Genomic DNA, 22,198 nt, shown 5'->3' with positions numbered 1-22,198 from the left:
TCTGTCAAAGTGATTAATAAAAAAATGGGAAATCAGTCATGATTTAATTCAAATGTCCCCGTCGAGAATCAAGTGGCTAGATGTCCTTATATGTACTTCTCACATTTTACAGGGATCAAACCATTGATAAAGTCGATAGCTTTCTTCTGGAGGGAAGCAAGTTCAACAGTCGTTGATACCCACCCCACATCAGAGTCCTGATAATAAAAGATTGTTATTTCAACACAAACAGTTTGTTTCGTGTACGTAGCTACGTCAAAACTAATGCAGTATTTGGTGATCTCTTTCGACAAAACATTTCCAATGGAATTGAAATTTCTAAAAGGTCTATTTATGAAAAACGAGATATTGGGTTTAGTTATAGTTTATGGCTTCATATCAGCATCCCTCCTGAACTGTAGGGACAGCAGCGACACTCGGTAATTCCCAAACAAACCCCGGAACTATCTTCGCCATAACACATAAAATTTGATATGAGATTGCGAAAACGTGGACGAGACAGTATGGGGTATATGTAGAGTTTCAAGAGCTTAATTGTTGTATGTACATTGGTACCTTTGTGAGTCTTGGAGTTCGTGCAATCAGGATCATGTCTTCCTGATGTGAGAAAAACCCCTTTTTTCGTAACATAAAATAAAAAGGTAGTACTCCTTACTACCTCCAGCATAACAAGCGAATAACAAAAGATTCTTAGTTCGGTTTAACATTTTCCATATTCGACATTAGTACCGGCACACAGTTGACCGTTGATTACATCCGGAAATCATAAGACAGCGTGGGAGATGTGAATCCCTGGAGTGCATAAACGTTGCTTCAGTTCCCGAAATCCGAAGCAATTCATGGGAAAATGAAAGACAGCGACGGAGTCCGATGATCAAAAGAAATGGTCGCGTCGATCACATTTGTGCGAGTTTATGGTGTGCAATGTTCATTAAGAGCTGATTTTGATGATGGAAAGGAAAACAAGATCCCCTGTTTTTTTTTATTATTGGTGTTCCCACCCTGTGGCAAGATGCTTCATCCCGTTAAAACGTAAAGTTCGCAGAAACAGACACAATAGTACAGTTGATTGCAAAAATCACCATATAAGGCATATTCAGGTGAATAATAACAAGGACGTTCAAAATAGACATTCACTTCACCGAATAAAAGAGCCCATGGCGAGGTTTTCGAAACCAAATTGGAAAAAGTGGAGGTAAATAATAAGCAACATGATGGTAAAATCGCTATTGAAAAAGCACGACCATAAAAGAAAGTGCTTGTGTCATAAATATCAAAATATGTCTTCAAAAATAATGTGAAAGGCTTAATGCTGGTAGTATACAGTATGTATGTATGTGTATATGTATGTATGTATGTATGTATGTATGTATGTATGTATGTATGTATGTATGTATGTATGTATGTATGTATGTATGTATGTATGTATGTATGTATGTATGTATGTATGTTTATCTATCTATCTCTCTATCATACATCCATATATAATATAAACAGATACATGGATATATAGCTAGCTAGCTAGCTAGCTTGATAGATAGATAGATAGATAGATAGATAGATAGATAGATAGATAGATAGATAGATAGATAGATAGATAGATAGATAGATAGATAGATAAATAGATAGATAGATAGATAATTAGACTGACCAGATAGAAAGATACATTTCTATAGTTGTGCAGAACTGGCTGAAAATGAAAGATGACGAACACAATTATGCTCACCTTGCATATTGTCGCATAATACTGTCTAAACACGGATCCTAGCAGTATTACAGTAATGTATACAAGAATACAGCCAATGGCGATGGCATTGTTCAGATTGGGTGAAGACATCCTGATTATCCTGTAAGCATCAACATAGATATTATGCCTTGGTTGAAGAGAGTGAAAATAATTATCCGTTTCTTAATTAGAGGCAAGCTAATACAAAAGCGATCGTATACAATAAGGTAGGATGCGCCTCGGGGACAGAGAGGCTCTCAAACTTTTACAATATTCTCTTGAAGGGCCTACCACTTGTGGGGGCTCATTTTGAATCTTATGGAGTAAATACATGGAGTTTCCAGCGGCTTAGTTTTGTGAAAATCTGGAATTATACTAGATAAGACAGGGATAATGGCCGTTTTGAATGTCAAACATCCGTACATATTGGGTAATTTGTCTCTTTTATACCAAAATTTGCACGTGACCCCTGTCACAAGCCAGACCAAATTTAGTGCATTCTCTCTTGATATAATGACCTAATCAGAATTTCATGTGTACAAACGGGATATTTATCGCCTTGCCATGCTCTTGACACTTTCAGTATAACCAAAACTAAGTAAGACCAATTTACCCCAAAGTAATATCAAACTCAATGGATTGCCCCATTACAGAAATTCACCAAATATGCAAATTAGCTTATTATCGAGTGTATACAAACTTTCACCGTTACATAATTTCGGCATCACAAAAGTGCCCCCTCAAGTCTAACCACATTCACGGAACGTATTTTTGATATACTGATTAATTAGATTAGACCTTGACTTGTCCGATCGATGTCAGTGTATTAAACTTTGCTGTATGGCCTCGTTGCAATAATTCGTTAAATATGCAAAGTGAGCTCATCATTTCGAAGCCATGCCCATCAAAGGTTCAGCATACTGAGAACGTACAGCAGTTTGAGTTCCTGCACAGTCGCATAAGCTATTTCTAATGTGATTCAGCACAACATCCATCAAAATCTAATCAGATCCAGATCTTCCAGTGATTGTTTAATGTACCAAATTGCATGACATTTTGACCAATGGTTTTTAACCCAAAGGTAGAACGCGCTCTGGGGAGAAATATTCGGACTCAAACTTTTACAATACGTTTTGGTCTACATTCTGTTGGGGCTAACTTGGACTCTCACGGAGTAAGTAAAAGTTTCACAAGCTTATTTTCGTGAAAATAGAAAATCTAAATTTTCCCATAAGAGATAACACAGGCATGACGGAAAAATGGGGTGATTTGTTTCCTAGTACCAAATTTTCCACCGTGCTGTGACCCCTGATTTATATTGTTGATGTCGAAAGGGAACGGTCTACAGCTCCTTTACGGAAAGTAATATAAGATAATAATAAGTAATGTAGTCGTAATATAAGATACGGTATACTTGCGACTTGAGTACATTCACACACTTGTAATATAGGTATCTGAGTTATCATGCCTATATAGTAAAAAATTGGCAAAACGGTAATCTAAATTGTCCCGACTTAAATTCAGCTAGAAATGAATATATCTGATTAAGCGTTAGAAAAATATAGCCGTTCTACCTTTCTGCCCTGTAACGGATGTTAAACGCAAGGAAGCCGATGGCCAGGAGGGTCCCAACGACTGCGAAGCTACTAAAAACGGCGACGGCGTCCTCTTTGATTTCAACGTCAATGTTTACAGTTCTCGGTGAATCCCTGGGTATTTTTCCTGTAAATTATAACAGATTGTAAAGACTTGTTGCGGCCCATCCTGTTCGTAAATGACAGTATTGTTTTCCTAGGAGAATTTTCCCCAAAATATAAACTAAAAATTAAAGGTGAAAGACCGAACAAAGGAAAGTTGTTGTTAAAAACTTGTATTAATTCATGATGCGGACCGCTTATAGAGTTATTCACTTTTCCTCACACGCAAAAAGGCCGATGGTTGCTATCCGATTCCGATTTCAAGCTGAGAAATCAAATCGTCTTTAGTACGACAACATACAGTGTTCAACAGACATCAGTAACAAAATATTTCACCGTAAAACATGTGGCAGTGACTTTACTACGGGCAGCGCGCATTTAAAGGTATCCATATCAATTTATCTAATCCAGTTTACCCTCTGTAAGCCCTAACGGTATCAAAACAAATACAAGTGGCACGCATAAGACATAACTCTTACAGAAGTTTGTAAACCATATCATTTGTTCTAAATCCTAGGAAAAAATTAGTTTTGAAATTAATGTTCACACTCACTATCAAATACAAAAACGATAACAAAATCGGTAAGTGCGCATCAATTACAAAACAAAGTGAAGCTCAGCAGCAGAATACAAGTACGTGTACGCTTCTGGACATATAAATCTGTATATGGAACATATGTACAGCACATGTTATTTTTAATACATACATAGATACATACAGCAGATACATACATACATACATACATACATCATTACATACATACATACATACATACATACATACATACATACATACATACATACATACATACATACATATGTACACAGAGTGATACATTTATCGGTAACATAGAAGCAGCGTCTGCGTAGATGTCAATAACAGTCGACCAGCTTGCAGATCCCTTGGGATATACTGCGTATACTCAGTATTAAATCGCCAGGAAATGATATTCTCCATATTTACTGGTACAATCTCTATATAATTTAACGTGGACAACGTACCTGTGCTCCATGCAATTTTGTCTTCGTGTAATGCGAGCAGTCCATTAGCGTATGTTCCGACGGCAACAAAATTGTTGTCTGTGGGTTTCGAAATGAAATCTCTAAATGTTTACCATATTTAATATAGGTAACTCAAGGCTACTTCGATTGCTGTCTCAAATTTGAGTCATGCTGTTCTCCTTTGCAAAATGTAAAATTACACTCGCGCTCTTTAGCTCCACTAAAATCATCTACCTCGTCTGCACCTGCAACACGCTAAACTTCCAGAAAAGTAGCATAAATAGCAGATCAATAACAACATCACATTCACATTCCACAATAGTTGCGATTAAAATGTTCTGATTCCCCAAGAGGAATAGTATACTTCTTTTCACATTTCGGTGTCTCAACCGGATAGATCGAGATTGTCATACAATATGACGTATCTGTCACTTGTATTGCTTACATGACCAAATAAATGTCCAATGTATGGAATGTGTTACGAGGAAGATTTCACTGCGTAGATTATTAGAATAACATGATGAATCCCCCAGCAACGGATGGGCACTATACCTTAAAAAGTTTTACATTCAACAAAGTACCCTCACTGAACTCACCACATTCAAAATGTTTACATGATATCTATGGGTAATAATTCCTTGAAATCTGTGATTACATGAAATGAAACAGAGATCTTCCAACGGTAATAAAGACATGAAATATAGGTCGAAAATTATAAAGTAACGTGTTCCAAGCATGTGGATTATCTTTCCAATTTACATTGGTACTATTCTTGCTGCCTTATATAGAGCTTTACTTTGCGCTGAGGGTCGAATTCAAAGCTGTCGCAGCAAACTACAAATATAATATAATATAATAGCATATTATTAGGCTGGGTCCTGGTTTTTAAATGTTCTATCGATTCTTGGCATCAATGGTCACAAGAACATTGACATTCTTTTGCTGTACCTTGAGTTTGAGCGATTCTCACAACACCATCTCTGCCGTTTCTTGTTATGCTCAGTCGACCCTGAAAGATGAAGCATTGGTTCAATAGCCTTACATTAAAATGCGTGCAAACATGTACATGCTCTGAAGTTCACATTTGGCATATGAATGCAACTTTCTCTTTTGAATATTTGTAATAGATACTCTATCCAAAGGGGATAATACGTAGAAGAACGTCTGTCCATTTTTTGTCGCGATTTTAACCATATTACACCAGGTACTTGAGGACAATTTTGTAAATGTGATCCTTGACGCTGTTCAATACGTTTTCCTCGGGTGTTTTGCAGTTAACACAAAATCCATACAGTATCTTGCCTCCCTCTATCGTGTATTCTACATCCTCTCAAGATGATATGTGCTATTTGCTATGACGGAAGATAGGCTTTGGTTGTTCATCGCTTTGAGACCGTCTTTAAAGCATAGACATAAAAGCTTTTCATATTTACACTATTATACTTCAACCCCATACAGAGTGTTCTTAATATCGTACCACGTGGCACCTTTCAGAAATCAACAAGGTCGGTGTGTATGCAAACTGCTTCTCGGGAAGTACTCCCTTTTGCCAAAGGTCGTTTTTTTATTGTAAGAAAGAAAATAAAAGGTAGTTCACTCACAGAATAACCGGTGAAGCTGACGTCGTAACCAGCATCGACTATAATGTCGGCCATTTCGCGGTTGCCATAGTAATAGTCTTCCAAACGTTTGGATTTGTTTGCCAGCTTGCAGATACTTGCGTTGAGCGTTAATGCCACCGCCCATGTACCGTCGTAGACGATCGGAGCGAATGGCCCGTCATCATTGTCTTCAAAGTATTCTTTCATTTCACTAGTTGTTGACTTGTAAAAATAAATATATTGAGTCATATCATCAGGGTATTTGTTGGCTTGGAAATAGTAAAACGTATTGAATGATACAAATGATAACAGTTGTTAAAAAGGACGAATTCATCTCATTAGACATAGTTTTGTATCAATAAAATTGAAGTAATGAGCTGCTAGTTCCTACTGGGGTTTGAATCACGATCAATATATATATATATATATATAATATATATATATATATATATATATATATATATATATATATATATATATATATATATATATATATATATATATATATATATATATATATATATATATATATATATTTACATGTGTACCTTTCCAAGAAAAGTGTTCTGCTGACCTCTCGGTGAAGTAATCCGTGGTCCAGTCTACAAAGTAGAGTACTTGACATCCAGTGATGTGTAATAAGGGTAAGATAACTATTTTACAAGCGCCACTGTCACAAATATTCTTTATGTGATTTACTCGTGTGCACACAATATGACATATACAGCATACGCTAGGGTCATTATGTGCACAAAAAGGTGGATACATTCCTTACCACGCCAAAATCAATAGTATTTAAGTCCGGATTCCTCCGCAGCCAACTGGTTCCGAGATATCCCTCCGCCACTTCACTCAGTTGCTCCGTGGTACAATCTACTTGTTTGTCGGTGACAGCCCACCAGCCTTCATTGAACCACCCTTCGGTCATCCATACAAATTTTGGACCATACACGCCTTGTTTGAAAGCCTCACAGAAGACATGTAGGCCGACATCCGGATAGAAGCTTGCAATAATAATTCTCGCGTCTTTTTTCTACCGAACGGTAACAATAATATGCATAAATAATGAATTTCTGATTGATAATTTCGGGTCAAATTCTTAACGAATTCGTCTCTCTGGCTGTCAGTCTGCGTTATGTATATCTTCCCGACTATCGATCAATTTTCTTGTGGAAGGTTCTACAAGGGTATCTATCTAATCACTGGCTGTCACTCTCGACTTGTACGACTGTCGTCCTCGGATTGCAGGATCAAATAACTCGTCAGCTGCTCAAAAAGACGGATATGAGCTGCTAACGAGTTATTTGGTCAGCGCGATAAGCCCCTCTCCCCACATTATCGGTAGAAAAAATTAATGAAGGGGATTGGGAAGGATAATGACTACTGTAGAACGTTCAACTTTTCTTTTAAAAAAGTACTATACAGAGATATCGAGGGTAAAGTAACACCACAGGGTACTGCAGGCATTATTTGTCTAGAAGTTATGACTATGATTAATAAATGTCAAGTATTAAACTTTTTTCATTATACAAGCCTTATCCGTGTCGGCTTGTGCCTATTACTTTACCCTCGCTATCTCTGTATAGTATTTCAAAGAAAACAGTTCATATCTGCATTATCCTCCCTAATACCCTTCATTAATTTGTTCTGCCGATTACCTATGCGGGAGGAGGGGGGCGCTTATCACCCAGACCAAATAACTCGTTAGCAGTTCATAAGGTAAAAGACAGACTAACGAGTTATTTGGTCTGGGCGATAAGTCCCCATCGGTGATCGGGAGAACAAATTAATGAAAGGGATTAGGGAGGGTAATTTACAGATGTAAACTGTTTTCTTTGAAATACTATACAGAGATAGCGAGGGTAAAGTAATGGGTAGAGACGCGACACAGGTAAGGCTTGTATAATGAAAAAAATAATACATGATATTTATTGATCATTTTAATAACTTCTATAATGCCTGTAGTACCCTGTGGTAACACACATCTCCTGGATGAATGTTGCCTGCAATACCCTGTGCTGTCAGCAGAGTATTTACAGTGTTGTTTACTCTCTAATAGCTGATTCTACTACAAATCTTGTATGCCAATGATAGTCCCGACTTCTTCGATGGTGAGGTGGATTTCTAGTCAGTCGGAATCAAACCATATTTGTTTGAATCAATCGTTACTCAAACAAGCAAGGCAGCGCTTTCAAAGTGATACAGACAGAAGCAGTGAAGACGTATGAATGTGAAGTGAATGCTGCATGGCTTATTGCAGTGTTTCAAATTTGCTGAGCGCAATAGTATGTTCGAGTCCCGAAACTCCATCGAGTACTCCGAGGGACATACTCCAAGTATAGGAAACAAACGAACTGTACCTCAGAGACATTCCGAAACGCTTCTTTTCGATAGAGATCAAATATTTTGCGTGACGTAATCAAACTAAAATGAGACGTTCCGAAGCCGACTTTGGAATTTCATGGTGTAGATATAAAGCACCGATCGTCTGTTTGATACTAAAACAGTCTGGTGGGTAGAGAGACTGTACAATACTGCGGTCAAATTTTGCGTTCCAGGGAGCTCGAACGTGATGTTTAACGGTTGTTTTATGGCTATAATATTCAATATTCAACTGGCGTGAATTCCGTGAGACTGTGTTTGATAGGAAACCGTCTACTAATCATAGACAGAGCATTTGAGGTTCCGAAACCTGACTTTGCAGCACTCATTTCATACACGTATGTTGTGAGTTCCGTGTTCCGTGTGTGTGTTTACGAGTTTGATATAAAGTAATTGAATCGTACGTGAGCTAGAGGTTCTGAAAACCGATGTCATATTTGTGTTTGATACCATGAAAACGATCGAACTGTACTCGAACCATGGAGGTAATGACAGCTTGTTTTGAAGCCCGACTTTAAGTTTTCGTTTTGACTTGAAGTCGATGTGTGTTGGATATGAGTTAAGTGAGTTGAACTTCAACAACACGACTTTTTAAATATTTATAGTATACAAAGTTGTGGAATCTTATCGTTTGATTTATCTCATCGAACCTGTCGTGTAAATTTTCAGTTCATCTTATAGATGTGAAATCCCGATTGTTTCTTTGAAACGAATGTGGATGCATTTTTTTAACAAGTGTTTGATTGAGGTCATCAAAACGGTTTACAATCTCAATAGTGGGAGGCTACATACATGTCTTCCAACGATTTTAATGACGTAACTGTGCTGAACATTGACTGTAAAAACATTATAATAAATGATCACGTGAAACTTCTAGGTGTCAATATCGATAGTAAACTAGATTTTCACTACCACATGAGCATTTTATGCAAAAAAGCTGCTGTCCAGCTAAAAATATTGCGGAGAATTAGAAGATTTCTTGATCAATCTTCTAGGTTAAAGATTTTCCAATGCTTCATTCTATCACACTTCAACTATTGCTCGCGCGTGTGGAATTTTTGTGGAAGTGCCGATGATGCAAAGATTGAGCGTATACAATATAGTGCTTTGAAATTTGTCTACAACGATTTTACTTCAATTTATAGTACCTTATTACAAGAGGCCGTTTTAGCGAAACTAGAATTATCAGGGAAGCGCTCGATCATCACTGAAGTTTTTAAAATTGTACTCTCCTTGTTTTATGTGGAACTTGTTTAAACTCAAACATGTTAAGTATGATTTAAGAAACAAATCACAGCTATGCATAGGAAAGCCAAGAACAACAAGATATGGAATGCAGTCTTTATCAAATTATGGCGCAAGGTTTTGGAACTCACTTGCCCAACATATGAAAAATTGTACTGATTTACCTGATTTCAAAACTCTGCATGGTGCAACCAGGTTATTTGGGTAAATGTACATTGTGTCGAGATTAACTTTTTTCTGTAAATGTTTTTTATGTATTCATTTTGCTAGTCAGTGGTACTAGTCTCTGGCTAAATTGACTTTAAATAAAAGAATTGAATTGAATTGAATTACAAAAACTACAATGCAATTTTATCAATAAATGTCAGTCAGGGGTAAGATAAAATCTTATGTGAAAGGGGTCTCCGAAACCCGATTGACTGAATTGTCGAATCGTACCTGAACGAAATAGGACTTCTAGATTTTTCATTTTATTGATGTGTTTGATATTCTGCAAATGTCGTCGAGTTACTCTATTTTTCCGTGAAAATCGATCATTTTAAGCCAAGGAATGGGCGCGATCGCCAGCGTGCTTAGCTAGGATTGGGCATTGAATGTACGCTGCTCTGATAGTGCCACTGCAGACGTTCTTGTGCCCCGGGTACAGATAAACGAACTATGAATTGTTTACGATTCATGTCTGATGTTACACTTCTTGAGACTCATCTTAAACCTCTTGAGATAAGAAAAAAAATCTTGCAGACGTTCTTGACACATTCGATCATTTTATCCGTTTCTTTCCCTCCAGAAAAAATAATGATAGCTTAAATGTCACTTCTTCACTCTACTCTATTATATATCTCTATATGGTTTAGTCGATGCTGTATAACACGATATTTCGGGAAAGAGACTACAGGCGCCAGGCAAACATGCTCAATTAAAGACAGTAGAGAAGAAGAGCATCACTAATAGCTATGGCTTGTATACGCGATCAAAGCTTCGTGCAAAGAAAAGTTATGCAAAGAAGATCAGCCTTAGGTGAACGGTAGCAAGTCAACAATGCCATATTTGTCGAGAAATGTTCTCTGCCATATCACATGATGAAAGCTCCTACATGCATAGGCCCTTTTCCGCCAGATACGACTTCGTTCTACTTTTGCCCATTAACCTAAAGAACGCACGAGTTATAAATGATTAAAACAATATTCCCCGTATAACTAGATCCATGTTAGTACATATCAAAAAATCACGCAGGGGGATTTCCCTCTTAAGGTAGTATGTGTCTCGAACTTTTTCACAAACTTTCCTCAGTAAAACTTTCGACCTTTCTGTACATTCTCTAAATCAGGAATAAAACTCAAGGGAAATCGTGCAAAGCTTGGTACCAGAGAAAAAAAATACATAAAATTTACCGATAATTGAAATGAAAAACGGCTACCATCCCTGTGTTAATTATATGGAGAAAAATAGAATTTTCGAATTTCGAAAAACTAGGACAGTGAAAAGTTTTCTTACTACGAGAGCTTTAAAATGAGCCCCCACAGGTGGTAGACCAGATGAGAATTGTAAAAGTTTGAGAGTGAATATTTGTCTCCGAGGCGCATTCCACCTTACTAAGGAAATTTGGTTAAAATTTTAACGTGTTATCATCACAGAATGGTATTACTGTATAAGTTGTTCCTGACAGACGACCGGTCTAATTTCCTATATTGAAGTGTTTCGCGTGAGAGGAACTGCTCTTGAAATTTGATGTATTTGTCGTAAGATTTCAGGTTACACAGTATTACGATTTAGGGTGATAAACCCCGGTGGAATGGTTTCTTCCTCGCCCCTGCAATAACCTGTTAAAACTTGCTTAGAGGTTCTCGGAATCTGCAAAGGCCGGGTTCTCGGAATCTTGAGAGTACTGACTGCACGAAACATTCAGAGTTCTTTGACACTACATTGTGTTTACTTCGCAAGCGACAGGCTTTAATACAGACGTCGTCGCGCAAAATACAGCTTCTACCGTGTTGATATAGAGCCAGGGCTGGGATAGTTGTTCGTCCCTGATGCTACCGTTGAACCATGAGGCTTTCAGTACGTTTGAAAGGTGTGACTTCAATAATACAACAGATATGAATTAACGATAAAAGATTCCATTCATATGTGTACACGCGGTTGTAATCTGCGCAAATGAAATGTAAAGCCATCATGTAAATGACGGGAAATGAAAGTGTAAATTACGAAACACGCCATCATGTCAAAATCAGTGTTCTCAGTGAAGAAGCTTAATCTGTGGCCAATGTTCCAAACGATGGCCAACACCATGAACATTAGAACAATTATTAAATTGTTTGATTTCCCAGAAATCGTTATCTCTATAATACATTACTAACAATTTCTAATCTGTTCATTGACCTTTTCGCATGATTGGGAATTAAAAGATCATATTCCCGTTAGAAGAGAACTCTGTCTTTGGCAGTACTGGCACATTTTATAATAAATAATTGCCGACTAGTAAAGCTGAACGAGCAGGGTACGGATTTGAAGTGAATCAAGATAAAGATGTATACAGGATTAGTGCCTTGGAGAGTTTTATATGTGAGTATTATTCCGTTTTGATGACGTTGTTGGCTTAAATTGTGTGATGTGGATTACTTGCAATATGTAAAAAGCAACGAGATCTTAAGATGATGTAATTCGACTTACTTTGCTATGCATCTGCAACTACCCTACCGGTGGAATTCAATTTAAAGAAAAGTTGCTCAACTCTGGAATTTTCAGCGTGAATGACACGCCTTCGCCTTGAGAAGCATTGCAGATTAACTCTGTCTATGATTACCTTGAAAAAAAGTGAAGCCTAAGCTGAGGAGGCCACTTTTCATTATACATCATGATTCCAACAAAAGAACTGCAAGCTGTACCGGGAGTGCGACTGAACTTGGAGAATAATTATTCACAAAGAACGCCAGCTGTATAAGAGCGATTGAACTTGGGCTATTCAGGTGGGCAAAGTGCACTGAGATAGCTGCACTTCCTTTGAAGGACATTGATGACAACCATCCACAGAATTGTCCTTTTCACCGAACAACCTTGTAGAACACTTGCCACATGGGTCATATCCATGAAAGAGGATGTAAACAAGGCATAAAGAATGATCCGATTCCACAGTTTCCTCTTTGCACGAGTCCTATCAAAGTGCACGGATAAAACACTCCAAGGTTGTCGCTATTTTTAGTGCATGTACCGACATCATCATCTGCGGACAAATTGTTTATACCCATTGCCTCGAAGGATTTCGTTGTGCTTGACTAAATCCTGACAAATCCGTAATATCTTGCAAGGTTGCTCGATCAGTTCTTGTGGACACCTCTTCAAGTTATAGCGTCCACCTGGGTCGAAACGCGTGTTAAGAGAAATCATGGCACGCTTTCAATAAATTAAAGTTTACAAGCTGCTATTACAAGTGTCGTTGAAAGGAGAGAGAAATAGGAAAACACACTTGTTCGAGATACTAGTACAAATGTGAACATTTATTATTTTAAAAGGAGCATTTTTAGTAGCAACGGTGGAGGTATTCTCTGTGCTAATACTGGTAACGTCTTGAGCAGTCTTTGTTGTACTAAAAGATACATCTTGCAGGGATGAACCATTCGCTATCTTAAATAGGTAGGTTTTGATGCAAGAAACATATTCTTTTCGCCAACCCTTAAAACACTCTGATTAAATTAGAGAAGTGGTTAAGTTCCGTTCCGAACTAAACGATGTCAAACTTGAAGTACGAACTTTGCAAATTTCGAATGCTGACTTGAATACGCAATTAGTGGACAAAATGAATGAAATCGGTCTTACGAGAGAAAAATGTGAAAGATTACAAGATGAATGCAAGAGACTCCGTGAAAATATGCAGTCACAGAAAGTCAGCTTTTTCACACCTCCAGAAAAGACAGCAGATGTACACGAATTGCTGAATGACTCTCGTCATACGAAGACTGCAAGTCCGCCTACAGGTGATCAACTTCGAACACATACCGGATCATCAATGCATACTGCCCCCAGCAATAACACTGGTCCATCATTATCGCCAAGCGTTCACACTTTGCTCATTGGCGATTCTATTGTTCGTGACATTGGAGAAGCTTCGTCCAATTCGAAAGTGGTCTGTCTACCAGGCATTACAACAGATCAACTACGCTTACATCTACGTGAACTCTATACTCATACTGGTGTTATGCAGCCTCACGAGATAATCATAGAAGTCGGGACAAATGATTGTAAAATGAAAAAAACGCCCCGAATCATTGTGGCCGATTATAAGTTATTGCTGAAGGAAACTAAGCAGATCTCAAACGGCAAGGTGTCCGTTTTAGCATCTGTCCACGTATGGATGATCCAGAGATCCAATGTATTATTGACGAGGTAAACCACCAATTGTCGGCTTTGTGTGAACGTGAGCGGTGTTGTTTTATCGACAATGATTTGTCGTTTCGATATCGAAATAATACCATCGTGCGCTCACTTTTTCTCCGTGATGGTGTTCACCTATCATACTCCGGTGTTGATGTTCTATTACACAATGGTAACCTAACTTCACTCTTCATGACTCGTCGAAAGCCCACGAATCGCAACTCGCCGCAATTCTACCATGCATCGAAACGCCAATATAGAACAAATAGTGCTAATCCAGGAATGTCTGATAGAAGAGGTTGGTTCCGTGACAAGAACCAATTTAACAATTATGGAATGAGACAAGAATCTCGACCGTATCCTCGATATGCACAACGATCGAGAGATAACTATCGCCCGCGTACCCATGTATACAATAACAACGACCGGCAAATATCGGACAATACGAGACCACATATTATTAGATGTTATTTGTGTGGCGAAGAGGGTCATATCCAACGAGTTTGTCGGCACGGAGTTGCTATCCGATGTTGGAACTGCGGACAATCCGGTCATAAGCAGAAATCCTGTACCTCGCGTCGCGACTAGATCGTTGGCAAGGAAGATCATGCCGGTTCAAGACAAAGGATCATTCGTCATAAGCGCAATGCCCTGACGATCTGTTCATGGAACATTCAACTTATCACGAACAAAATTGAACAACTCAGACATTTGCTGAATTTCAATCATAATTTAGAGATTTTTTCTATTGATATCTTGTGTCTGGTTGAAACCTTTTTAAATGATAATTTCTCCAATTCTGAGCTCAGTATTGATGATTTTAATTTGGAACAAAAAGACAGATCGCACAGATCAGGTGGAGGCATTGCCTCATACATCAGGTCTAATCTGTCTTACACAAGACGTAATGACCTTGAATGCGATAACCTTGAAATAATGTGGATAGAAATTAAGCCTTTCAAGTGTAGATCTTTTCTTTTGGCTGCAGTTTACCGGCCACCTGACACTACTCATACTGTAGATCTTGCTATAATAAGTAATTTTGAGCAGGCTTTCTTGAGGGGAAGGAAATGGTAGTGTGTGGCGACTTTAATGTCGATCTTCTTTCTAATCAAGGTATTAAACATTTACTTTACCAGTCATGTCTTCTGTTTAACATGGATCAACTTGTTGACGGGATTACCCGCCCTGCTTCAGAGTCGTGTCTTGATCACATTTATGTTTCAAATCGTGAACATTTTTATAACACTAGTATTTGTAAGATTGGTCTATCGGATCATTTTCCAGTCCTTACCAGCCGTAAATTGAATGTTGGACTTAGAAAGTCTGGTTCTCGTATCTCTGTAAAGTACAGATCTTTTAAATATTTTTCTGAGGATAAGTTTATCAGTGATTTGCATAATGCCCCTTGGTATTTACTGGATAATATTAATGACGTCAATCTTGCTTTCGATGTTTGGATCTCAATTTTTAACAATATTTGTGACTCACACTGTCCTGTTATAAATAGACGTGTTAAACGTTTCAGACAACCTAAGTGGTTAAATAATGAAATTTTAAACGCTATGAAAAGGCGTGACCTTTGTCTCAAGCGTGCTAGATTAGGTTCAACTGACAATCTTTGGAGTGAATATAGAAGCAATCGCAACAAAGTTGTACATCTTATTATGCGATCGAAACTGCATTACTTCAGGAGTATTATTGTTGAAACTCAAATGCTGCTACGCTTTGGCGTGTCTATAACAATTGACGAATTCAAATAATTATAAGAACCCTACTTTCACATCAGAACATGTACGTTATGATAACAATTCTGAGATTGCAAATGCGTTTAATAGTCATTTTGTTGGCCTAACTCAGAATACAGACAATCTCATTGATTCTGTGAATCTTGAAAGATTACAAAACTTTGTTCATGGTGTATTGGTTGATTTACCCACTTTTAAGATTCCTCCTATTACGTACGATTTTTTATTTGTCATTGTTACAAGCGAAATCTACAGGTATTGATAATGTCAATCACAAGCTTTTAAAAATTGGTGCTTCAGTAATTTCAAATAGTCTCACTCACATGTTCAATATGAGTCTACAGCATTGTACTTTTCCAAATGTTTTTAAGTGTGCAAGGGTTGTTCCCCTTTATAAAGGCACAGGCGATATTTGTGACATGTTAAACTATCGTCCTATTTCTATCTTGCCTGCCCTTTCAAAAATACTGGAAAGACATGTCCACAATGCATTGTTTGGGTACTTTTCTACTGCTAATTTGCTTTTTGACACGCAATCTGGTTTCAGAAAGAACTACTCCTGTCAAACGGCATTAATCCGTTTAACTGATGAAATTTTAAAAATATATTGATCATGGGTTTCTTAATGGCGTGATTCTACTTGACTTGTCCAAGGCCTTTGACCTTATTGATCATGACCTTTTATTGAAAAAGCTATCTTTGTACGGATTGTCTGAATGTACTGTTAACTGGTTTAACTCTTATCTGGCAAATCGCCAGCAAGTTGTTGACTACATGGGTAGTATTTCTGTTAGACATGATGTTACAGTAGGCGTTCCACAAGGCTCAATTTTAGGCCCTCTTTTATTCATGATCTTTATGAACGACATGTCTTTATTCGTTGATTCTTCTACTTTACATATGTATGCAGATGACCAAACAATGTTAGCAAAGGGTAAATGCATTACTGATGTTAACGATGCAATACGAAAAGATATCACTCCTATTTCAAATTGGATTACTACGAATCATATGCGAATTAATGCCAGGAAATCGAAATGCCTTCTGATTACAACCCATTCTAAGCGCAGTCGTCTGAATGAAACTCACAGTTCATTATCTGTACAGGTTGCTGACACTTTTATCCTCAAGTACAATGTGGTGGAATTTTAGGGGTAACACTTGATGAAACGTTATCATGGAACGTCCATATAGGTAATTTATGCAAAAAACTTAGTCAACGAATTGGTTTACTGCGCAGATTACGTCGATATATCCCTTTTGATAGTCGTATTATCTTATATCATGGTCTCATACAGAGTACTTTAGATTATTGTTGTGTTGTTGGGGTAATGCAACGGCAACTAATCTTGACAAAGTTTATACTCTTCAAAAACGGGCGTTACGCACACTTTTTGAGTTGTCAATTGATTTTCCCTCAGATGCTTTATTTTCTACATTCAACGTTATGTCGATTAGACAGAGAATTTTTTATTTCATGGCACTTTTAAGTTTCAAATGTATGAATGGTTATGCTCCACAATATTTATATAATTTATTTACTCCACAAAGTAATGTTCATGATTATTTACACGCTCTACTGCACGTGAGAATTGTCATGTACCAAGATGTGTTTTAGGCACTGGGCAACGTAGTTTTCATTTCCGTGCCACGAAAGTTTGGAATTCATTACCGAGTGAAGTGAAAACTTTGACTAGTCTGTACACATTCAAATGTAAACTGAAAGAATATGTTAAAAGAAATGTTCCCCTTTAGTATACTTTTGCTTTCTTGTATTGACAGATGTATTTTTTTCCTTTAATTTTTCGAAAATTGTATGAGCCCCGATGAAAATTACTATTTCAGTAACTCGGCCGCTCAGTAAAAGTGTAAATAATAAATAAATAAAAAATAAAATAAATAAATGATAATTATGTCCCTGGTAATGCTTTAAACAAATGCGCATCTTCACTCTAAAAGGACCTCTTAAGTTCTTGTCATTTCATTGAATTCAAGAACTAACTTAAAGCAAGATGAAGCAACAAGCAACAAAAAGGGCTAAAAGAGTATTCCGAAGGTAATTGGTTCTTTTTCGAAGACAAGCAATCACTGACGGTGGATAAGAAGACCATTCACAAAAGCTCTTCTGTCTGCCTGTGGATTCTTAAAAACAATTATTGCGCTGCATTTGAGCGCAAACAACAACAACGGACGCCCACTGAGATCGATGTTCGCCTTCACAAAGCAGATCTCAACCGAACTGAATTGCCAATGGCGGCAATTAGCATAACACCGTAACAAAACTTTTTTGATGACGACGCTACGCTTTGCAATAATATACCCACCACTGTTGTACATGGGGTTCATGTCGGTATGCACTTGCACGATTTATGTGCAATAACGTACAGAATTTTTTGTCATTGAGCAGTCCTTCTCCAGTAACATATTCACGAAGTACTAGATCAAAAATCAACTTCTCGTTCCAATAAAATCTGAAATCAGCTTAGGTCAGACAGTCAGTTCCGGCACAATATCAAACGTATCAATTGCGCATGCTTCGTGTTGCACCAGGGGTTTGTCCGTACATCGGTCCCCTCCACCGCCCGTACAGCAGTGGGATATGTTAGGCAAGAGGTGGCAGAGACTCTTCGTAAAACTTGAAAATGTCCTTTAAATTACATGAATGCAGTAACTGAAAGTGCGGTGAAAGTCTAGACCGTGGAGATACAAAGCAACGGTTCGGAACAAATCTCCAGGTTTTTTATTGGATATTACGAGCTGGGCATGACCAATGTACACGATATAAAGCGCCGTCTTTTGTGCTACTTGACTTTAATTTTATCCAACATGCACGGAATGCCAATCATACAGCTTAATAACATCCTCACGGTTGTACGGTGCATGAATTGAATCTTTGTTCTTTGCTGACAGATGATGAACAATGAAAATGAAACTCAATCTGTACAAATAAAATATGATGAAAGACAGACATTTTTCAAAAAAAGGCAAAAGTGTCTCTTGGCAGTGCTTCATAGTTTCAATTACACCATACTCTATCTTTGTGCAAATCTGCCTCGTTTGACATGCAAAAATCTTAGGAAACGTTTTTGAGTGGATTCCATTTATTCGACCTTATTCTTTATTAGTGTTGAATTTAGGGTAGAACGCGCCTCGGGGACAGATATTTGGACACTCAATTCTTTACAATTCTGTTTTTGATATGCCACTTGTGGGGGTTCATTTTAAAGCTTTTGGTGTAACAAAAACTTTCCATCGGCTTAGTTTTTCGAAATTCGAAAATTTAGTTTGTCCCATAGAGTTAACACAGGGATGGCGGCCATTTTGAATTTCACATATGGGTAAATGTTAGGCAACTTGTCTCTCTATAGTACCAAAATTTGGACTGTGACTCTCAATTGTATTTTAGATTTGGTAAGAGTATTACTCAAAGTTTCGTTTAGGAAAGTTTTGTCGGAAAAGTCTAAGTCTTCACTTTCGAGGCGCATACTACCTTAAATCCAAAATGAATTTCACTGTAGCCTTTGACAGCACTTTTGGTTCCATGAATCAACAACATCGGTTACGTTCAATGTACTCTAGAAAACGGCAAGCTGTTCACGATTTACTTGCAGCGCGGACAGACATTTCACTGTCATCAACATCAACACACTAGATGTATTTCCACATAATATTATATTTAAAATATTGAGTCTAAATATTGAGTCTAAAGAGTTGCAGTTACTGGCCAGGAGCTTAAACCAGTTCAGTGAATACTTCTTATATGAACAGAAATCTTCATCCGATCAGAAATTGGAAAGGACAATCATGTGAAATCTACTAATACTAACGATTCCATTGCACATCTTTTCAGAATGTGCATCGAACAAAGATATGTCTCGACTATTGAAGTACAAACCCCCTATCACCGACGGCCATCGAGATAAATAACACAAATTAGCAGAGCCCACTGGCAAGTTTATTTGAATTGATACTACAGAGCAAAATCTATCCAAGGCGCCCTCTTCTAGAAGGGGACACAATTAGAGTAATGAACACTGTAGCATATAATTACCCCTGAATATACACTGTTAAGCCAGTGAATGGGCAAGGAGGCCAGTCGTTGATGACAGTATGTATATCTAGAACATATTCATAGGTCACACGTTTGGCATTGAGCGGTTGAAATGTTTAGCTAAATTGACTATCAATTTGAATGAACTTTATTGTACTATTTTTTGAGGCAGAAAGTTGGCTTCTCAGTGTTGAAATTGCCAGTAATAATTGATATTAGGTACACAAGAGGTTTCTAGCCACTGTGCTGTAATCTCTGTCAAATGAAGTGTTTGCTACACTCTCTGAACAATCTAATTTACTAATGGTTATGTTTGAATATTTGAACACGTATAGCAGACGACCTGCCTCCTCCGACCTGCTAAACAAAGTGAGACTTGAGTGGACACCGTGGCCAATTGGTAAGTTTTAGGGAGACAGTGCAGTGGCAAAGAAAATCAAATCCAACCAAACACTCAACGCAGTCACTATAATGGGAAGCTCAAAGTATGTGCATAGAATCATCATGTTGGCTTGAGTAAATTTGAGAAATGGCCTAATTATGAAAATGGCGAATTAATGATTCATGTGCAGACGAGGCTCAACTAAATCGAAGCTGCAATTGACATTAAACAATATAATTCAAGTAAATACTAAACATTTCTCGTCGATATCTTCCCTGTAAACGATACGCTCATTTCTAACTACTTGCGTAAGACCACTATGAAAAAACTCAGTATTTCTTGAAATTATTCAGCAGTTAACGGGATAATTCACTTCAGAAAAGGTTACATTGCAATTGAGAATGCCCTTTGGAAGACAATTCAGAATAACATTTCAGACTCTAACTATTGTGAGATAATATTCCGTGTATTCTAGAACTAACAAGCTCTGCTCTGCTTGTTAATTTGTATTGTCTATATGTCACTGTTAGACGTTGTCGTCTAATGTCTGTGTAGGTGTATGTATTCTGTCTGTTTTTTGGCTCTTTATTGTTTTGGCAGCTGTAAAAAAGTTGACATTGACGGAAACCACTATCTCGGTCTCTAACAATGAATGGCGCGCTGCGCTGTGACACACTGGCATGTGCAATAAGTAACCTAACTCCTCATTTTCCCCCAGACTCTTTGCTCTATTTTATCCCTACACATTCGTCTACACCTCATCGAGTGACTTGACTAAGCCTTGTCGCAGGTACGTATGCTGCCAGACAAGACTCGTGGATTTCTTCGTCGACATGCTATGAGTACGACGAATAGCGTATACGTAGATAGTTTACTTGCCTCATGAAACTGCCTGTTCAGCATTTCGACAGGTATACGTCACTCATTTTACAATAATGATGGAAAGTCTAAGGAAATGAGATTTTATGGCGTTGACTGCCCGCCATAATTGCGGAAGAGCTTTGGTGACGGTGTGTACCCGTTACAGTCGAATGTACCTTAAGACATCATTTATCATTTGCAACAACGGGGTTTCTGCGAAGTATTGATTGTAACGGTGACAGTACATATAAATAAACTACGAGAAAATTATGGAATTTGTGCTACTGCCTCAGCAATGTAAACCCTGTAGAGTCGAGTACCTTTTTTGGCTTCAGATATATGGAATCTGTTTGTTGTATGCGCAAAAAACAATGACCCTTGGGGAGATAGGATGTGTTTATATCCGACACAGCCTTGCCATTACCACCGCCGGAAATCAATTAACAGTTCGAAAATGCCGTAGTGCCCAACAATTCATAATTCAAAAAGACGATACGATTAATCTACAGCGGGGATTCAGAGCAGAGATATCAAATTAACGGACATGATAATAGTATGACACTCTTCACGCTCGCACGTTTTAGCCCTCTCCGGAGATTCTAGACTTTGCGTGTTTTCAGAATGTTCATTCACTATGAAATATTCATTTGGAGCGGAGATTTGCGCAAATTGTATCAGAACCATTTCTATAATGATGGTATACCGTAAGGCTCTGTGCTTTTCCCAGCGGTAATTTTGTTCCGATTTGAATTCACCGTTTGCGTGTTTGAAAGGTTAAGCAGAGAGATTTTATTTTGGTGATAATCTAATTGGGATCAGTTGAATGGCATTCGCCAAGTGGCAGATTTTCATTGACACTGAAAGATCTTTACATCGTTCCCGCTATGCATAGCACAATATGTTCAAAGTCGTCTGTCAAACGCGGAGAAATTTACACGGCTATGCCGAAATCAACATAATTACATGAAGAGCGTAGAAGATGGATGTTCCTTTGAAATATAATTGGTGGAAATCTGAGATGATTTGATTATATTGGCATGGATTTTGCCGCAAAAAATCTTGTTTTTTTTCTCTTTTTTGCGATCTTTCCCGTTACTATGAATTTGCCTGTACAGTAGCTGAGTCCCTACAAACG

The 22,198-nt window shown here is 37.8% G+C and overlaps 1 protein-coding gene across 1 annotated transcript in view; it reads right to left on the bottom strand.

The window, feature by feature from the left end:
* Positions 1-86: 86 nt before the first annotated feature.
* LOC139133561 (gamma-aminobutyric acid type B receptor subunit 1-like) overlaps positions 87-22,198 on the bottom strand; it is a 50,924-nt gene continuing 28,812 nt past the window's right edge. The window contains exons 5-11 of the mRNA XM_070700290.1: positions 6,802-7,059; positions 6,027-6,248; positions 5,374-5,434; positions 4,426-4,503; positions 3,301-3,448; positions 1,727-1,847; positions 87-197 (exon numbers count right to left, since the gene is read on the bottom strand). Of these exons, the coding sequence (XP_070556391.1) occupies positions 87-197; positions 1,727-1,847; positions 3,301-3,448; positions 4,426-4,503; positions 5,374-5,434; positions 6,027-6,248; positions 6,802-7,059 (999 nt within the window). The remainder of the gene's footprint in view (positions 198-1,726; positions 1,848-3,300; positions 3,449-4,425; positions 4,504-5,373; positions 5,435-6,026; positions 6,249-6,801; positions 7,060-22,198) is intronic.

Source organism: Ptychodera flava, chromosome 5 (genome assembly GCF_041260155.1).
Source record: "Ptychodera flava strain L36383 chromosome 5, AS_Pfla_20210202, whole genome shotgun sequence".
In the NCBI taxonomy this organism is placed as follows: domain Eukaryota; kingdom Metazoa; phylum Hemichordata; class Enteropneusta; family Ptychoderidae; genus Ptychodera; species Ptychodera flava.
Note: the sequence above shows the minus strand (reverse complement) of the source record. Positions and strands in the feature narration are given on the sequence as shown.